This window comes from Athene cunicularia, assembly GCF_003259725.1.
Source record: "Athene cunicularia isolate RWA chromosome 4 unlocalized genomic scaffold, athCun1 chr4_part1, whole genome shotgun sequence".
In the NCBI taxonomy this organism is placed as follows: domain Eukaryota; kingdom Metazoa; phylum Chordata; class Aves; order Strigiformes; family Strigidae; genus Athene; species Athene cunicularia.
This window is the reverse complement of record NW_020799098.1, coordinates 8,412,920-8,432,153: the sequence shown is the minus strand read 5'-3', so window position 1 is coordinate 8,432,153 and position 19,234 is coordinate 8,412,920. Positions and strand designations below refer to the sequence as shown.

General features: G+C 38.0%; 1 protein-coding gene across 2 annotated transcripts in view; it reads right to left on the bottom strand.

Annotated features, from left to right (window-relative positions):
- NSD2 (nuclear receptor binding SET domain protein 2) overlaps nt 1-18,798 on the bottom strand; it is a 77,769-nt gene extending 58,971 nt beyond the window's left edge. The window contains exons 1-2 of one of the 2 annotated variants that reach the window (XM_026846518.1): nt 18,778-18,798; nt 4,992-5,617 (exon numbers count right to left, since the gene is read on the bottom strand). In XM_026846518.1, coding sequence (XP_026702319.1) covers nt 4,992-5,588 — 597 coding nt within the window. In that variant the 5' untranslated portion in view covers nt 5,589-5,617; nt 18,778-18,798. Of the gene's footprint in view, nt 1-4,991; nt 5,618-9,891; nt 9,955-18,777 lie in introns of those variants that run through there. The other variant, XM_026846517.1, reaches the window with a different exon arrangement.
- Between the last annotated feature and the right edge of the window lie 436 nt (nt 18,799-19,234).

Sequence of the window (19,234 nt, the reverse complement as noted above, 5' to 3'; positions counted from 1 at the left end):
TGGAGGCTGAATATATTCAAGGAGAGCATCACTCCATGATTTTCCAGGTCTGTACTTTCCATTATGCATCCTCCACTGAACCTCACCCCCAGGCTGAGGTGCTGAATTAAATGGCTTCTTGATCCAATTTGGCAGAGCTATTCTTATACAGTATTTTGGTCATCACTTCAAGATATTTCATATTTGATTTGGATTCTTCCACCAGTGTGTTGAGAGAGAAAAAAAAAATATTTACATATTACATACTGACAGTTTTACGCAGAAAGTGTACTTAATTCAGCCACTTTTACATAGAAGAACAGAAAGTCTGGTACGGAGAGCACTGAATAATTACTTAAGCTTTCTGTAATTAATTTTGTAGCCACTCTGAGAATACTCATAGCTTCTAATCTCCCCCCAAACCAGCATACTCTTGACATTGTATGCTTTTTGGTGCTTCTTAACCTAGAAGTAGTTCTTTAAGATACTTTTCCAATGAGGCATTAAGAACAAACAATTTAAAGTTCTTAAGTAACAATTACTGCTGCACATTGTGAGCTGCTTACCACAACCAAGTTTTCAAGGCCTAGCTAAACATAATCCTTTACTAATGGCTAATGCAAAACAGTAGCTCAGGAACCCTTCCAAAAAGGAGAAGAAATTATTCCTCTTTGTTCCTGAAGGGATCACCCAGAAGAGATTTTTTAGGGTTACTTCTATTCCTTTGGGTTTCTGATGACATCAGCAGACAGCCTGTGTTATCACTTGACTGAAGACAGAATCTGATACCTCAGGAACAGCCTATTAAAAAAGATAAAGTTGTTGTGTTCATTTTATGCTGCAACTACAGACCCTGACTCCCATGGTAGTTTAGCTGCACATTTTATGACAGTTTGGTAATCATACTTGACCAGGAATTCCTAATAAGTGATGATGAAAAATAGTGAAGCAAGTCCTTCAGAAAGAGACACACGTATTTGACTTTTTTTCTTTTTACTTTTTTTGAAATTAAAACAAGTCATGTCAGGATCTGGCTGTAACAGCTATTACAGGATAACCAAACAGCTGATGAGCACAGCTCTCCAATCTTACAGAGGGAACTTGTTGGTTTCTGCTCATCTCTACTGATGCAGGCATCAAGGCAAACACCACCACCTTCAGTGGTCCCCATCCTCCTGTATTTAGTTAGCAAAGAAGCATAAAAACCAGCAGATAATCCTCAGACTGCTTCTGTTCTACCCTTACTGGGTTTCTAAATCTTTGCCATTCACTGGGAAAGGCACTGTAACATTATGTAGATATCAGATATAACAGAGTTGGCTGGAACAGTTTTTCTCTGTGAAGATGAAATGGCAACATAAACACATGACAAGGACTAGTGGAATTTCTCCAGTAACTTGCAGTTGCCTGCCATGTAGCTGCTGCAAAGTCATTACAGACTGTACTGAGCAGAAAGCATAACAAACTGCCAAGTTTGTGATATAATACTAAAAGAGGGCTACAAGAAAACTGGATAGAAAGCTATGTGGATCCAGCTTTTGGATCCTATGTATCTTGCACAGCTGAAATCCCTAAACTAGCAAGTATAGCACTGTGTGGACTTCCAGGTTTGTTCTGGACACAGCGCTGCTGCTTTTCTGAGCTACTGCACCCGTGTTAGGAAGTCATGCCAGGGAGGCATGCCAAGAGGGCAAACTGCCACTTGTAGGCCTAAACCAGCTTATGCAGAACAAGCTCAAGTGTGCCTCTATCACATACTGAGTTCTTCTTAGGGTTAGACAGCATAGACCTACTTCGGGACTACCAGCATGAGAGCTGCAGATATATGTGCTCTATTTCCCATACAGAAACTCCGGATTGCTCTAGGGATCAAACTTGGATTACTTCATATTAATATATGACTTAAAACTCTGCCATTCTCCTCCAAACAGCACTGTTTCACTTCTAACAAAAATCAGTGAAGTGAGAAAAATGTAGACAAGTCCTCATTGCTATGTGGTAGCATTGCAAGAACCAACAAAAACAATGACTAAAAATGCAGCCACCATAAAACCTAGTACTGAAGCATACTGCTACTCTCATGAGCAGCACAATCAAGTGGGCAACTATCAGAGTCCATGGGTTTGGTGTTGATTCAAACATCTAATGTGCTATCTATCACCAATAACACAGAACATTTGGAGGTGATGTCAGATCACTATCAGTGTAGTGCCCTGGCATAAAAATTGCAAAACCAGGCCTTATCAGAAGAGGCCTGGATTTTAAAGTAAACTCAGGTGGAGAGATATCAGGAATGGGGGGAGGAAGGGTGAAAGGCAGGAGGGGAGGGTGGAAGGAGCCACAGCTTATCCCACTTCCTCTCCTTTACCTTGGGAAAGTGAAAGCAGTACAGCTGTTTCTTGAAAGCCTGGAAAAGGTAGTGGTTATCAACAGAAATCTAATTCATGCCAGAACTGGGCAGATCACATTTGCTCCCAACTGAAAACTGACTTGCAGATAAAGTTTTAAGCAGCTTTCCTTTATGTTAACAAGAAATGCCCAAAACAAGAAGAAAACCTAACAACAGAGTACTAGAACATTTGTTAAATGATATGCCTCTCACCTCAGCAAGACAGTAATCTGCTACGTCCATCAAACAGAGATATAATTACCTTTCACAAAAGGTAGTATTTGAACCATGGTGGTTGTTGCTAAATCAAAGGAGTAAGAGCTTGAACAAGAAATTGAGCAAGAAACCAGCCCAGAAATAAAACCAGACAAACAGGTTTTACATTAACTTGTAACTTACAACAAACAGATACCTAAGTGCAAAATTAATCAGCTTTTACTCCAAGGATATTTCTCTAACTTCCACCTTGCAGCCACAATCAGCTACAGAAAACCACAGTATGATGCACTAACATTAAGGCTTTGGATGTTGGTGATGAAATAACAGCTAGAGCGGGGTCCTGAAACTAAAGAACACTGATATTAAGATATGACAGTTATGATCATCACATGCATATCACTAGTCTACATGTGGACAAACATTTGAAGTCTATTTTAGCATGTCACCTAGTATTACATTCCTCTTCCTTTATTTTAAACCTGCACAGTTGCAAACCCTCCCTGTGAAAAAAAAAGCCCCAGACTTTTTACCATCAAGGATTTATATCATAAAACAACACCAAGAAAAAAAAAAAAAAAAAGTCAGAAACATGACTCTCCCTTTCAAGTGCTCTGAGAAGAATAGGGTTTTAATACTGCAAAGTCTGAGATCAAGCAGGTGGTTGTCCTGATTTGGTAGTTTGTTAGCTCACTGGTTTGCCACAGGAGCAAATAACCCTATCACTCTCCAGCCATCAAGTCTCAAGCACTCTGGGAAATAGTGGTAACGTGCTTTTCTCCTGACCACTTCTCACCAAAATACAATTCAAGAGAAGCCAGAACAACCTTTCCTTTAATATTAAATGAACTGCTCACCAGGAAAAATTGTCACCCTTAATCAACAACCAATGTGAAAGGCCTCAGAGTAAACTCTGTCAATGGACATATTAAATATTGCCTCCTCTTTCTAAAAACAACAAAAAGAAAGCTACACAAATATGGTAGCTGTTGATGCTAATAAATATACCAGCTTTTAGTCCAATTTATCCTTGTTAACAATGAGCAGGATAGAGAATTACTCCAGCTATTGACTGTGTCTATGCTTTTTACCTCTGAGTGGTGACTCAGAAAAGCCTGAACCAATGTTAAAAGTCTCCTTAAAGAAAACAAACTCTTTAATAAAATTCCTGAAAACATCAGTATTGATCATTTTAGGATAATATATTCAAATCATAAATAAATTATAAATATTTCTGATACTGAGAAGAATGTTTACACAGTTCTGTAAACTCATATTTAAGAAGTTTTAGTAAAAATAAGGGTAAAAAAAATCAGAAATACAGCAGCTATGTGTGTGGTGGTTCTCTGCATGTGTGACCTTGGGAGAAAGTAAGAACCAACATTACCCAGTAAACCTGCAGTTAACAGAAATCTGTACCATACATTTTGCATTTAAGGTTCGTAAAAACAGGACCTGTTCACTAGCCAAAGCATTCATTAATGTTTGCCATTGTTATACAACACTATTCTGAATTACTCATTGAGAAACGTGATACACGTGGAAGTATCCCTGCTATGCAGGTTTTTTCCTCCGAATAAAATGATTGCAAACCACATCCCTTTAAATGGAGTAGAGCAACAAAAACTAAATAAAGGGATAAAAGGGCTCCCAGTAGCATTCTTATTTACAACTTGGTAAAGCAAATTAAATAAAAAAAGAGAAAGTTCCATTTCTGCCCATGTTTAAAAGCAGCAAAAAAACAGATGAGCTTGACCACAAAAGTTAATTGATTAATACAAGTATCTAGACCTTTTCAATGAATACAATTCATTTGGTTATAACAAGAAAAAGCAGCTCTTTTCAGATGACAAATAAGGGTAGGGACTACATTACAGCTGCCAAAATCTGAAGGTAAAGAACCTATCTTATCAGCCAACTGACAACTGAATAAATTTTTCTTTAATTCAGAAACAGGAATATGGAAATAATTATTTTTCTTCCCTGAAACATCTGATTATTAGGAAGCCAGAACATCTCATACCCCAACAGTTAAAGGCCATCTCTAAATTTAAAGGCCTCCCCAGCTCCCTTGCCCAGGTGCACATCCTGGCTAGGTCTTAGCTGCATGTCTGGATGAAGTTTCTGTTTAATACATCCCATACTAACACATGCCCTGATTGGCTTTGGAGTCTTATTTTACTTATAGAAACAGAATTTATGGGTACTCCTAGCCTAGGCAAGCAACACAGACCAGAACTAGAGTGCATCTGTCCTTCCTTGAGACAAAGAGAGAGTATTGTAGAAAGTGACCTGTTTGTGGGAAGCACCTGCTGAAATACTTGAAAAGAAGATTAGCATATAAAAAATGAAATCTTGGTATGATTAACAAACCTAACAAAAGAAATAATGTAAAAAAAAGTACTACCTTCTTTTCAGTGGGGCTTGAAGTCTTTGATACTAACGCTGCTTCAACAAGACCCTGCTCAAGTAAGGAGTCATATTTTATGCTTCTTTTTCTGTTTCTCCTCTCCTTGTTTGCTGGCTTTTGTTCATTTTCCTCTGACTGAGACACATCTGCACCATTGTCTCCACAAATGGAAGATTCAAAAAGAGGCTTTCCATTCATGTAGGTTTTTGTGATTTTCAGCTTAATTTCTGGAGAGCCGTTCTTGATAGGAGTAGTGTTGGGTGGTGTTCCAACTCCCTTTATTTCCTGGGGTTCAAAGCGCAACTTGGCATCCTGGGCCCCAGACTCGCCATTAAACACACGTGAGGTTAGATCTTTCAATTTATCAGCTGGAATAAATGGAAGAGCCTCATGACCATTATATTTTTGCATGACACCTTCTTGTAGAGTGGCAGAAAGTTGTGCTTTGCCCAAGTAGACAGAACACTCACGATTCACTTCACAATTCTGAGTTTTCCCATTGGTATTTCCAAGGATCTCTGGTACCTGCTTCATTCTGATGTAGTTAATTTTTCGAGTTAACAGTTGAGAACTTCTTTTGATGCTAAAGTCCATTCAGCCCAGATGTTTCCAGTCTTACACTGCTATATTGAGACAAAAAGACAGAGAATATTTTTAATACAGAAATGTCAAAACCTACCAAGTATTCAGATAAATACATCCCCACTAATATAAACACCCTATGTACTTCATTCAAGTTTTACTAATCATTGTTGCTTAAAATCTTCATAACCAAAATACTTCAATATTTTTTTAATATGCATTATGAAAAACTTAAAAAAAAGACTGATGAATCATCAATTTTATTAAAGCAAAAGCAGAGAGCAAAATCACAGCTTTCCTTTTACCAATCTGTTAACAATCCACGGCATGAGTCTTACCCACGCTAATTACTCAAAGGTATTGCACTGTTTAAAACAAGTAAGAGTTAGACATAAGATAATATCATTAATAACAACAGATGAGTTTATTTCTAAGAGGTCATGCCAGCATAAAAACCCCACAGGCTGTGTTGCTGTAGCACCTACACCATGGACAGCAGCATCACAAGCTTCTCTTCCTCACTCTACAAACAAGCCCTCAATTTTCCATCAGAGCACACCTCCCGAGGAAACAACACAGCTCAGCCTTCACATGTATCCCAAAGTGTTCTGGCTGTGAGAATGAATAAAAGAGGAGCATTTTGTATCATGAACACCAGCCCACTGGGAAACTGATGATCCTTAAGCCCAGTGGTCACACCACAAAATTTAAATGATCAGAGCAACTGCTGGAGTTTCATCTTTTTAATTACAATGTCATCTAACATCCATTTTTCATACAGAAATTTGAAAACATTCAACAAGCTAAAACTGCACTATTATCTGCCCTAGAGAGGTTTTCTGTGGTTCTAAAAGCTACCCCGCCCATTTCAATATTACACTATCGTAGCAGACAAATGAATCTGGAAAAATGACTCCTTTGTGCCCCTAGACCAGGCAAGATGATCATTTTCATTTTTAAAATACATATGCATAGTCGCTTCATATTACCAGGTCCAATGTATACACAATATAGAGAAATACACCATCATAAATATTATGAAAGCTCAGCACAATAAACATCATATCCATGCTCAAGGTAAGCAATTTGATATATGATTAAGTCCAAGAACTGTCACATCAAATCAAAAATTCATCAAATCTAGTCTCACATGCTTCCAAAAAAGTGCAGTAAAAACCATGATGAATAACTACTGAATTGTCAGCTGCTGTGGAAGAAATATCTTCTGAATCTCACCACTTTGTTTATTAATATACAGTTATAATGCTTACAGCTGGCTTATTTCTGAAACTTGCATACTTGCTACCTCTACATCAGGAGCAGCAGCATGCATTTAACTGAGCATTACTCTAGTCTGGCAAAACTTCTTATGAGTGGCAGGCCTGAACTCAAAGCAATTGGCCAACATGAAACCTTTTCACAAAGACACAGAAAAAAAAAAAATCTAAAAATCATAACTCCATCGCTCCTTAGCAAATGCTCCCATCTCCCTGCCATGCTGCTCTAAGGTACGTACAAGATAAAAGGGTATGTCTCCACACAAGCTATACAGGCTCATTTGAGAGATGAAAACCATTCTCCAGGGACAAAGAGCAGCCTGACAAGCTGGCATTAAACAAGGCAAGACAAACAAGTATACTTGAACTCCAAGTACATCTGTGACAGGAAAGGTTCTAATCTTTCTTTAGCCAGATGAGGTCTGAATTACCAATAAAATCTCTGATAAAATGAGTGGAAACCAGCCATATGTATTAACCCTTTTGAAGAGAAGTCAGAGTTAAAAGGAAACTCAAAACTCCACCAGAACAGAACAAAGAACTCAAACCAAAGGAGAACTCATGTACTTTCACAAGATCTTCTCTGAAAACAGGAACATGAGACAGACTCTGAACTCAATTAATAATATGACAATGTTTCAAGCTGTTATTCAGCAGATTTAACTGAAATCATATTTATTTTAAGAAACAACTGATGACAAATTCTATAAATCTCTAGGCAAAAGGCAAACCTATTAGAGAACATGTGACGCTTATGGTTACAGAGATGACAGCAAAATTCCTTAAAAATAAACAAAACACCGAACTGTTGCAAAATCTGTACTTCCTTCCCACAGATTCTTAACAGTAAACCAGAATGCAAACCAGAGATTTGATTTGGGCATCTAAATTCCCTGTCTAAAAAAATAAGCCTGCAAGTGAGCAGCTTTTCTGCAGCTGCAGACGCCCTCCAGTGGTTGCCTGAACCAGCCAGAACAGCAAATGCCGCAGCTCCCCACCGCCCCTGCCTGACAGACAGCTGCTCATCACAGCTTTGCATAAGAGGACCAGCACCAAAAATGCCTCGTGCGACTTCCCCCTGTCCATCAACTACATGGTTAAATTGAAAAACATTTTTTAATATGGCTCCATTAGTTGCTTATCAGGGTCTGGATTTCTGGATTGAGACATCTGCATTTTGTAACTGTTTTAATCCATAATTCTACCAGTATTTTTTTGTCCTGCTTAAGAATAACTCTTATTCTCATCACATTTCTTTAAGCTAAAAAGCCATCAAGCTTGAGGCAGACCAGGACAACTCAAAAAAAGCAACAAATAATCAAATTAGACTACATTATTGGTGTATTCAATCTCAAAACACTGGATGTATTAAAAAAAAGCAGTAGCTTAAGAATTTGAAAATATAAAAATCATCACAGAATCAAAGAATCATTTAGTTTGTGAGGGATTTCCTCAGATCATCTATTCCAACCCCCTGCTTAAATCAGGGCCAACACAGAACAAGCTGCTCAGGACCTTGTCTGGACAATGACCAGCAAACAACTAAGTGAAAAGACATGGATTAAAGAAATCCAAAAGTTTTACTCTCTTTCCACCTAATAAACCTAAGTACCTATCACAAAAACATTAAGACCAGTAAGGCCATGCAATGAAAGACCCTGAAATTTTAGGAGGTACCTTGATTTACCTAATACATCTGAAGATACACCGCATGCAGATTTTAGAACTTCAGTGAGTAAAGGTTCAGTTAATGGTTCTCACTAATACAGGTCACTAAAAACAGGTGAAAAAGGCCCTGGAAAAGGCCCCTCAAATCACTGAAGCCTAGAGGGTCAACAAATCCAGGAGTGTAACCAGTAAAAGGAAGTCAGCTGTACCAGGCCAATATTAAATGGGAAGATGCAAGACAAAGGCAGTAATTTGAGACAGTAAGATTATCCGAATCAGTAGATGCAGATTATAGAATATTGAAAATAGACCATGTTTATATAAAGATTTAATGGAGCCGAATGAAAAGAAGCTTAAAGTAAGAGGCAGAATAACCCGCAAAGATAATAGATGTGAGTATCTATAAGCAAATATAGTCTCACTGAGGAGATGAGACTTGTAGAGACCAACCTGCAGGTTAGTCATCATCTCTAGGACAACCAATGGAGGGAAAACATAGATAAGCATCTCAGTCCTCCTCGTAAAAAATAAGCTAAGTTGTGGGGTCTGATTAAATGGAAGAAGCTAGCAAATCTACAAATGGGAATAGCAAAGGATTTCAAGAAACAAGGGCAAAAATAAAGCTAATTAAATTCTGCATAACCTTTGCTATCTAAAATACACAGTAGCCCAGTAACATAAGCAAGAAAAACTAGTTTATTTATGAGAAGGGGACAATAGATCAGAAAAGAAGAAAAGAGGCAAGGAAGAAAAATGATCAGCAATAGATAACCAAGCAGTACATGAGTTTAGAATTAATGCAAGGAGATCTAGAAGAGAGGACATGAAAGAATGAAGCGAGATCAATCACAAACAAGATCTGGCTGATCAGAGTTGTAAGAGTAAGGTCCTGAAGCAGCTGAGTGTATGATTAGATTTGGTAGTTAAATTAAGTGTACTCATGCTGGACCACCATATCACACAGAAGCAAAAGCAATCCCTTATCTTTTTCTAGATGACTCTACCTATAGGAAAGGAAACTGGAGGGAGTGTAGGGAAAGGAAGGAGACAAAAGCACCACACACTAGCAGCAGCTAATAAGCTTAAGCTAGCATCCTCCCATAATGACTGTCTGGTGACCCACTAAGTACCATTTTCACTAACAAAGGAAAAAACATGATAGCCAAGGAATCTGCTGAATAAACATGGTACTTTAGCTTTCAGTAAGCAAATTTGACTTATCATCAGAAAGGTCTCTAGATATTTTAATCAGACGATGACCATCAGACACTCCTTGTAACGGCTTTGTACACATTTTCATATTTTTAAAAAAGCAGGTTCTACATAAGACAAATTATTTTGCAGACATTTTAAGTAATGTTATTAATTACTTGAAGGTCCATCATCTGACAGGAGTCATGAGCCAAATACAGTTAGTCTGCATGTCAGAATCTTCCTTCACTGTCCAGGCCACTATCATTTATGTGATATTTATTATTCATTTCTTCCACATCTGCTGCAATTTCAGAGATGCTTTTCTTGTGTGTCAGAAATAATGGAGTAGTCCATTCCTTTCAATTCTGCCAAAGGGAGTGAACAGTGTAAGTAATCAACATCAATACCACTTTTGTTTTGTCTAAGGCTTTTCTTAAAGCTATTTCTCAGGTGAATTACTCAGGCAAGGGGGGAAGATGACACACCTAAATACAAATTCAGAGTAAGAGAACTTTATCCACAAAAAGCTAATTTTATTACCTACAAATCAGGCTTTTGGCTAGCTCTGAAAAAGCTAATAGACAGCTGCTGCTTTTTTCTTAAAGAGAGCTTTCTGGTAAGTCTTCTCCGTTCTCTCATCAATTTTAAGATCAATGGTTATTCCTATTTTCAGATCAGAATGAGACAAAATACTTAACAGAGATTAGTAAAATTGCAACACATTCTTGCTAATACAAAACTTGAGTATGCTTATTCACATTATCTTGTATAAAAAAACCTTAAAATATCAAACAGGAGTAGAGACATATTTACTATCATGCAGTGTGACGGTTCTTCAATGTGTTAAAATAATGAAAAATTACTACAGGATCTAAATAGAATTTACTTCTAGAAGAAAATGGATAACTGAAAATTTTATTGTGGGTTTGCCAAAAATTGTTACAAACCAACTCTATCCAGCAAATTTAAAAGCATTACCTGTGATTAAAAATGAAGACATTACTGTAGTAGCTGACAGAACTGAAAATAATTACACTAAAACTTTCTAAAAATTTACTACTACTTAGAAGAGACATGGGAAAAAAAAAAAAAAAGGGTAAATTTAGTCCAAAGGAGCCAATTTTGAGTTTAAAAGCACCTGAAGTAAAGACTGCATTAATCCTGCAGTAGATACACAATTTCAGTTAACCAGCCAGCTGGCAAGGCTGACCTACAAAGTATTTTTAAATGATTACATGAAAATTTCCTTATAGTACATAATAATGTTTATATAGAGACATAACATACAATTGCACAAAAAGATCTGTATGAAAAAAGTTGAAGTACTCACACCTATTTGCTACCTTTTAAAAAAAAAAAAAAAAGACTGATCTTTTCTAATTTGTTTTGGGTTCCTTTTTTTTTCCCCCGCTAATGGATAAAATTTTAGAACTTAATTGTTAAGTCTATTTTCATCAACTGAAACAAGTATTTCTTGCCTTCTCATAAAGGCAATAGGCAATGTTAGCTTGTACAGTTAAGAACTGTAGAATGGCAAGCAAAGAATTTCTTCACTTTAAATATTACTTGTCAGTGCAGAAAGCAGGCTTACAAAATTGATGGACTTGACTTTTTGTTCCTCAGGAAAATGTTTTGCAACCAACCCTTGCTGCTGAGGATAAGGCTAGAAGATTCTGTAACAGGACTCCTCCCCATTAACTAGTTTTCTTAAAAATCAGAAGAAATATTCTTTTTCCACTGCTGCAGAGACTTAGTCAGTTCCACTCCAACTGCTGAAGCTGGGTGGTGAAGGAAGAAGGCAGATTTGAGTAAATTCAAATTCTTGCAAAATGTTGTATTTCTGTCTGAAGAAAGAATACAGATACTACTGTGGTGGAACCACAATCCAACAGAAAAGAATCGCTTCTCCTCTGCAGATAAGCGGAGAGGAACTCTGGTGCCTAAAACAGTAGACTTACCACCAGCATTTAATAAATACTAAAAGGCAGCCCTCAACAGTTGCTTAACAAATTGTTAAAAGTATTTAAAAAAATATATTTGTTTTCAAATGCAAGCTTGAGACTTTTCTGTCTCCTGGAGAACTCCAAATGGTCCAGCTGAAGGGAATGGCCCCTCTCTAGCAATCCAGCACTCGACAATTCTGTACAGCCAGAATACTCACTCAGTCTAGGTCTTTCCTCACCAATGAAATGATGTCTCTCAATGGGCCAGAGTTGTGCATCTGGATTCTACTTAGCTTGGGAACGAAGAACCAAATGCAATCTCAAATAGCTCAGCAGTTAGGCACTGAGTTCCTTCCTTATTTACATTGCTTTTTCACCTGGTCCAAGCCTACTTTAATTTCCAATCCCTTCTTTAATCCCACTCCTTATTTTCAGCAACCTACCTCTGCTCCTTGCACCATACCTTCAGGACCCAGATCCTCTGGTTCTACATAATACTCACTGCAGTAGATAAACACACTATCTGTCTGCTTCCTCTTCAGCGTGGCCAATAACTATGCCCTTATTCCCACACGTAGTCATGACAGCACAGCAACTGCCTGAAGCTTCACTGAGAGCATCATGAAAATTTCTGATCGTGCAAATTCTGAGAAGGGAAGATCAAATCTGGGATGACACCACAAAGTTACCAATATAAGCAATGAAACAAATTGTAGTATTAACAAAACGTTGTCCACTGCACCTCTAACAGAAATAAACAGTGTTGCTCAGATCAGACCAGACAGCAACTCATTTTAATACAGAGGATATAACCATCTTGCCTAGACCCTTAAAACTCTGCTATCTTTGCCTATCATGGCATTAAAACCTGTTCACCTAATTGGGTGGATTTAGATGCCAGATGCATGCTTGGTCTATTGGAATCATTCTGAAAATCAACACCGTGACAGTGGTGATATATGAAGCCTTGTCAATAGTACAAAAGCCTAGCTATATATACACGTAGGAGAGACTCTTAATCTTTCACACAGAGCAGAATTTGGTCATGTCTTTTGTTGTTTATAAAACCAGTAACATGTTGTACTGATAGTGCACCTCTCTAATGTGGACAGGTAACGTGTAAAAATATATGCAATTTCTTTCATCCAGTACATTCAACTTCACCTCCCAAAACATTTAAGTAAAGAACTGGAAGGTAGAGTTCAGGGGTAGTTAATACTAACTCAATGGCACTATGGAATTTTACTTTAAAACTTGCACCTTTCATCAAGAACTGTAAATATCCATATCTGGTCAACATAATGATGTCTACAATGTAATCCTGGCCATACTGTGCTAATTCTGGTCTACTTTACACATAGACTGAAACTATATACATGCAACTGTTAATTATTCTATCAGTGTATTACGTCAAAGGAAAACACACATGGACAACTGGTAGATGTATGCCAGGAACAGTCAAACAATACCCAAGACTTGCAACATTAGACACTCTGCAAACAAATCCAAATACGTGCTATTAAGTGGCCTTTCTGGTTCGGACATTACTTGCTATTGGCATAACTGTTACAGGTAAAAGGTCTGGAATTTGTGGCCAAGTTTTTAGGTTTCTGCAGACATAGTGTAGCTTACCCATTTAACTTGGAGACAGAATGATAAAACACTTTCTTGTCCAACAAACCAATTCCTTCTTGTCCACTTTCCAAAACTTCTGTGTTGAGAGGTTTGCAATGGGTATCTCTTGCCATTTTTGCTGTCCTTTCTCTCAGTGCAGCACTACTTTGTGGATTACTTCACTGCCTTTTCAAATTTAGTTCTTTAGACAAATTCTGTTGTACCTAGTTCTTATCAGAAAAATCAAAAAAGACTTGACTGTAGAAATAAGTCATGTTAAGCAACTGTAGTTCTATCCTTACCTGCAGAGTTTCTGAAGACTGACTGAACTATCACTACTATTGAGCCAAGCATTCACCTGATGAACAGATATTGTACATACACTTTCTACTACATTTTAAGCCTATGACTTTTTTTTTTTTTTTCATTATTGCTGAATTTCAGTCATGTTCCACATTTAATCACAGCATTTGTTTCCAGTTTGTTCAGGAGTGCTACTATAGAACAGCTTCTCATGGTCTGCATTTTGCATCCACAGAAAAATCACAACATTAATTTCATTCTGGAGTATCTGATTGAAAGTTCTGGGCGACTACTCCATACAGCAAGATGATCCATATTCATATCTTTCATCCTACACTGCTCTCCAAGCTTCATACGCTGGCTTAAATCCCTCTGGCTTTATTATCAGACTAGAATCTGGGCATTCTTTACTACAGAGATAACTCCCCAATTTAGATGTTTCTGAGTGCCAGTGCAGTCAGGTTCTTTGCTCCGATGGCATCCCACCAAGGCTGGCAAGTTCCACAATTGATTTATCTGATACACGATCTTGGGAACCTCTCCTCCACAGACTAATCCATGCCATAGCAGGAACATTTACACTTCAACTTATTATAATGAACAAATAAATGAAACGGGTCCCAAGCACTATGACAGGAGGCTGCATTACTGCATTTCCTTCCTACTGCTTCTTTTATCAGTATCATTTCAAATTATTTCAAATGGCATTTATTTAGATCACATTTCTAATAAAATCTTCCCTAACCTCAGACTTTTTTCTTGAAAATATTTTTTATCACTGAATATTTCATGTTCTGCTCCTTGGTGTATCTCTTATTTAGTAAGGCAGAACTCAGAGAGTAGGCCAACATTCACTCTCTATTACGTTTTTGACTATGGAGAAGAAAATGTGGAATTCTGATGTTAGCCCTCAAGGACAAATATGTTTAAAGTTTATTATTATTATTTTAAAACACAGTTTTGGGGTTTTATTTAATGTGTTATGTTTTAGCACAGATGTGAGATGTCACTGGTTTAGTATTTTGATACAAGCCAGAATAGGTTTCACAAAGGCAGTTAAATGGCCATCTCTGTCAGTCAACTGAACAAGACTGCTCTGTGCTTCTCCAAAGAGCCCCACGGAAAACCGACAGTATTCTTCACAGACAGCAGAAGAAAGCTTCTATGAAAGTCTAGTTCAGTAGCACATCAAGCTATAGTTTTCAAGTCATTTGCCACGTATGTATCCTTAACCCAAATATGGATGAATATAAAATAGCTCCAATTTGTGCTGGGTAGCTGAATACCAAGTTCAAAACAAGATCAAATTGCTATCTTGCACTAAGATAAAAATAGGACAGGTTAAAAGGATGGGGACAAAACTAGAAACTGAGCTATCACCTGTTGAGTAGCCCTTGCAATTTAACGCATGCTTTAAGTCACTTATATATTTTATTCTTTTCAAATTATATCAAATACGAGAACCTACACCAGTGGTGCCCCAGGGCAAAGTAATTTAGCCCAACATAAGAATATTCTGAAGTACTACGGGCTAGCACTTCGCTTTTCCATACTTAGTAAATTTAATTTGATTGCTATGAAACATTCAAAAAAATTTTCAAACATCTACTTTCCACATGTAGCTCATCACACTTGTACCATCACAACAATTTCCATGTAATGGTATTATTTCTTAACATTAGCAAGAAGGTTAGTAGAAACCTTGCTTTTGGTTCAACCATGATTAACAGGTATTTGTTTACTGCACACAAAATGTGTTCTAAAAAATTCAGGTTATGGTATAATCTATTATGCTTCAGACAGAAGCAGCTTTTCAAATGTACCAGAGAGTCAATAGATTATCTGGTGCTAAAGTTTAGAGTTGCTTGCGAGCAAAGTAATGCACGATGGACTATGCATTAACCTATCATCACCATACACAAGGTATTAGTATATACGATCTGTTCTCCAGAAATCTTGCATATTTTTGTAGCTTGCTATTCACCAGAAGGGCAGCAGAATAAAGTATGGTCTAAATTTCCTTTAGAATGCATTCCAAAAACTTCCCTTCCTGCTGATGCTGGAAGATATAAAATAACTATGCTAGACACCACCAACTTGATAAAAACATTAAAACCAGTACTTGATATATCACTTTTGTAATTTCTATCAGTGTAAAGTGAAAAGAAAAAAAGCCAATACGTTTATACAGCTGTCTTACTACCTCCAATGGCTGCAGGTCATAGAGAAACTAATTTGAAGGTGCAGTGAAGGGGGAATTTAGGTAGTTTCTCTATTTTCCTTCAAAACTGTACTCAGAACCAAAGCTTTCCAAGTAACCATTAATTTTATCAAACAGCTAACTGACCCATTCAACCAGCTACACGAATTTATAAGCTGCAGGGTGACTACAGACATGTCAACAAGGGTCTCCTCACCCACCCCCTTTCTCCAAAGTCCTCCACAATTATGCACCAAAGGAAATTTGGTCTCCCATGCCAAGCTCTGATGGGAAACTATTTTATCTGTCCACTTTACCACTTGACTGCTTATCCTGAGGCCATATTCCATCTCCACCTTCTCATTTACATCAGAGGAGATTCTAGCACATCCCTGACAAAAACATTTCTCAAAGCTACATCCCTAACAGGAAAGTGATGCTTCCTAGAAACATGGACTTACTCATCCACTTAGACCCACTTCAGTATCTCCATTCTTCCTTCATCCAAAGGCAAGATTCAAGAATTATACCAGATCTATCATATTTACTCAACCATAAGGCCATTTGTCTTTGCAGAAAAGTAATGAAAGGGCTCACACAGTAGAGTCACAAGCATAGTATCACCATCTCCTGCATTATTATTAGTTGCACCAAGCATTTCTTTATTGATGTCTGATTCATGAATGTTAGGGTATCTGTTGTTTTCAGCAATACCACTTAGTGGATGCTTCCCCCTGTGCAGCACAGTGCTCTCAAGGAGAGGTGAAAATTTCTTTCCCAGAAAAGGCTAGGCGCTTTACCTTGTTCTACACAAAAAATACTTACAATTTTCATGCATTCAACCATCTTCTATGCTTAAAACCTAAGAGATGCCTTGTAGTTATGTAAGCAGGAACGACCAGAGGTGACCAAAATACTTCAAGAACTGTGCTTGTATCTTCTCCTCACCATAAACTACATCCTTAATCCAGTAATCTGACCAGAGCAGGTGAACCTTTATAAACACATGGGATCCCAATGCAGTCAATAGGCTTTGATCGACCACAAGGAAAGACACGCATTTATCAGTCTGTAGGAATAAGGCCTCGCTTGGAAAACATCGTGACACCGGTGGAACAAAAAGCAAGCTCGGTGCAAAAGTGAGAGGTGAATGGGCCACAAACAATAGGACACTGAAAAACAATCCCTTCTTGCCATTCCTTTGCTATATTGTTAGCACAATATTTTGGACACAAACATATACATATATATATATACACACATACATAAATATATATATATATACACACACACATATAAATATATATATAAAAATATACATAAACGCACACACACACATATATATGTATACTCCCATACCCATCAATTTCACTGCCCAAATATTAGAAAAAAAACACCCTCAATAATCATTATTTCTTCCAGTCTAAAACAAAGTGGGGTTGTTTTTGTGGCAATATCCAGTCTATTGCATGCAGGCAGTAATTTAAATGCAATAGTCTCATCTGCAAAGCAACCACTGACCACGCAGCCCTACAGATATTAAAACACAATTTTTTTTATTCTTACTAGCCATTTGTTGGATTGGTATGGGACTAAAAAGAAACATATTTTTAATTTAATTTCCATTTTCTAAGCTACTTTAAATCTACACCCTTAAAGTATAATGACCTAGTTTCTTCTGACATTTTCAAATAATATTTGATAAATCAGTAGGTTTTACTGTAATTTTAATATCTGAATTTTTCCGAATATGTATGAGGGTGAATACTCCTATAACCTTCACAAGAATTAGCCATAGAGTCTCCAGGAACATCCAGAGCTTTTATATTCAGTTACTGAAAAAAACCTGTCATATTTTCTGATGGTCGCATACTAGATGAAAATCCCAGCATGTTCTAATATATGGGATATAGATGCTTACTGAAACTACCAAAAATTGCATATACCGCAAGTACTGAGCCCCAAGTCGTCCTGCAAAACAGTGGTTTTATTCAATTATTATATTCAACAGTCAAATAATATCACACTGTGAAATTGAGGAGTTTATTAAGGTTCATATACTGCGTTTCCTGAGCAAAATTCCCACAGCAAAACAATCAAATAATAGCTTCAGCAACAAATTTACAGAGATTTTACTAACATACGAACATTTTGGTGAAGAACCAATTTGTTCCTGCAGCTGAAGCCACACATTCCATGTTTAAAGAATTTTAGTGAGCATATACATCCGCATAAACCACCAGCAAGGACTCTTTGCAAAATCTATTACAAACTTCATTGCCACCCTACAGTGTTTACAGTTACCTTCCTTAGATGTCTGAAAAGGCTAAACACCAAACATATTTTCCTTTCGTGTTTTTTTTTTTTTTTCTTTTAAAGCAGACCTCCTTTCGCTTACTCAGTGCCGGCAGCACTAGCTCCTAAATTTAAGAATCATTATAAGCCAATTTTAATGCAAATGCCAATAAGGAAACTATTCACGCACACAAAATACACGGGCAATGACTGATACCAGCCTCTCTCCTGTTTTAATGCCTGTTAGCAAGAGGCCCATTTTCTCTGAAATCTGTTTAAATACGGTGTTTACTGTCTCTGTACTTCTACTAGTATTTACTCCTCCTTTCAGCCGACATATTTAAAAAAAACAAAACCAAAATGCAAGTATAAATATGTTCAAGAAGTGTGGCAAATTCCCTTCTCCACCCCCAGAGCGGTACAGCCACAGCGGATGAGCTGTAACTATGGTCTTGGGAATACAAGTTCCCCAGGCTCTTTTACCACACAAATATCAATTCAAGTTACAAGAGCCCTATCCTCTTATACTTAATGAAGATTGAGCCAACGAGCCCGTATGCCTTCGCAGGAATGTTTTCTTTCCGTTTTCCTAACAAGGCTCTCCTCCCATACAGGTCCAGGATGGACTGCAGAAGGGTGTAAGTAGAAGGATCATCACACCAGTGTTTAGTGGAGGAATAAATCAAACATGGCTTCCCCCTCCATACATTTCCAGAGTTACATTCACTCCTGCAGCAGTACAATCCCAGTCCTACCCAGAGGGAAGGGACAGGAGCAGCCTCCACCTCCCCACACCCTCACCGCCACCGGGGTACATTTGCAGCCACTCCACCCCTTAAGGAGGCGGTTTAAACCCTGGAGAAGGCTTTTTTTTTTTCTTCCCATCTCCAACACCCCCCCCTTCGGTCTTCTTTCTGATTTGCACTGATTGATTCCCCCCCCCGCCCCCAGGGAGGGAGGTGGGACGGGTGGGCACCTCTCACACACCCCTTTATGTTGCCCCCGACCTCCCGCAGAGCCGAGGAGGAGGAGGGCTGGGGGGGAAAGGATGAAGCTGCAGCAGCCGGGACTCCGACTCGGCATCGCTCCTTTCCGCTCCTCCGCCACCCAAGAGTCAGGCCCAGCCAGCAGCAGAAATCCTGCGGCAGCCTCGGGGGGGGGGGG